This window comes from Corapipo altera, unplaced genomic scaffold (assembly GCF_003945725.1).
Source record: "Corapipo altera isolate COAL_440 unplaced genomic scaffold, ASM394572v1 50, whole genome shotgun sequence".
NCBI classification, from domain to species: Eukaryota; Metazoa; Chordata; class Aves; order Passeriformes; family Pipridae; genus Corapipo; species Corapipo altera.
Window position 1 is genome coordinate 7,720,261 of NW_020884889.1, and position 747 is coordinate 7,721,007.

General features: G+C 58.5%; 1 protein-coding gene across 1 annotated transcript in view; it reads left to right on the forward strand.

Moving 5' to 3' along the window:
• The first annotated feature begins 497 nt into the window (after positions 1-497).
• The window catches only part of CFAP161 (cilia and flagella associated protein 161), a 6,439-nt gene continuing 6,189 nt past the window's right edge, over positions 498-747 (forward strand). The window contains exon 1 of the mRNA XM_027644660.1: positions 498-585. Coding sequence (XP_027500461.1) covers positions 523-585 — 63 coding nt within the window. The 5' untranslated portion in view covers positions 498-522. The remainder of the gene's footprint in view (positions 586-747) is intronic.

Genomic DNA, 747 nt, shown 5'->3' on the forward strand with positions numbered 1-747 from the left:
CTATTCTCTGATTCACAGGATTCACCAACAGTGTAGTGATAACGCATTGAACTCCCTTGTGTTAAGCTGCTGCATCTCCTCGACAGAGTGCAAAAGGCTACTTGTCCGAGATCGGCTGACCAGAGATGGTTAACATTTCGGTCTCTTCTCGCGAGTAGTAAGTGATGGGAGAAGAGAAAACATCCTCAGGTTGCGCCTGTTGAGGTTCAGACTGGATATCGGGGAGCATTTATCCAGCGAAAGGGTTGTCAAGCGCTGGCGCAGGATGCCCAGGGCAGCGGTGGAGGCGTTAAAAGACGTGCAGATGTGGCGCTTGGGAACATGGTTTAGTGCAGACCTGGCAGTGCAAGACACACGGTCGGACCGGGTGACCCCAAAAGCTCCTTCCCCACCCCAACGATCCCCCCGCATCCTCCCGCTCAGCATCCTCGCCCCGCCCCTCCCTCAGCCTCGCTCCCGTTGGCCAATCACCGGGCAGCGCGGTCGCCATGGCGACGCGGGACGCGCGGTGCCGGGCCCGCCATGGCGGCCTACGGGCGGGGGGTGCGCGTCGGGAACTGGCTGGAGGACCTGCACGAGCAGGAGGTACCGGAGCACAACATCCCCCCACACACACACACTGCATGCTGTTACCCCCTACCGCTTTAAATTCTGTTTAAACCCCGAGATTCTGCGTGCTGGATAGCGCCATCTGCCTCTCTTTCCTTTGCCAACAGGAGCTCCTGAGGGATTTTATCAGTAGGAGAG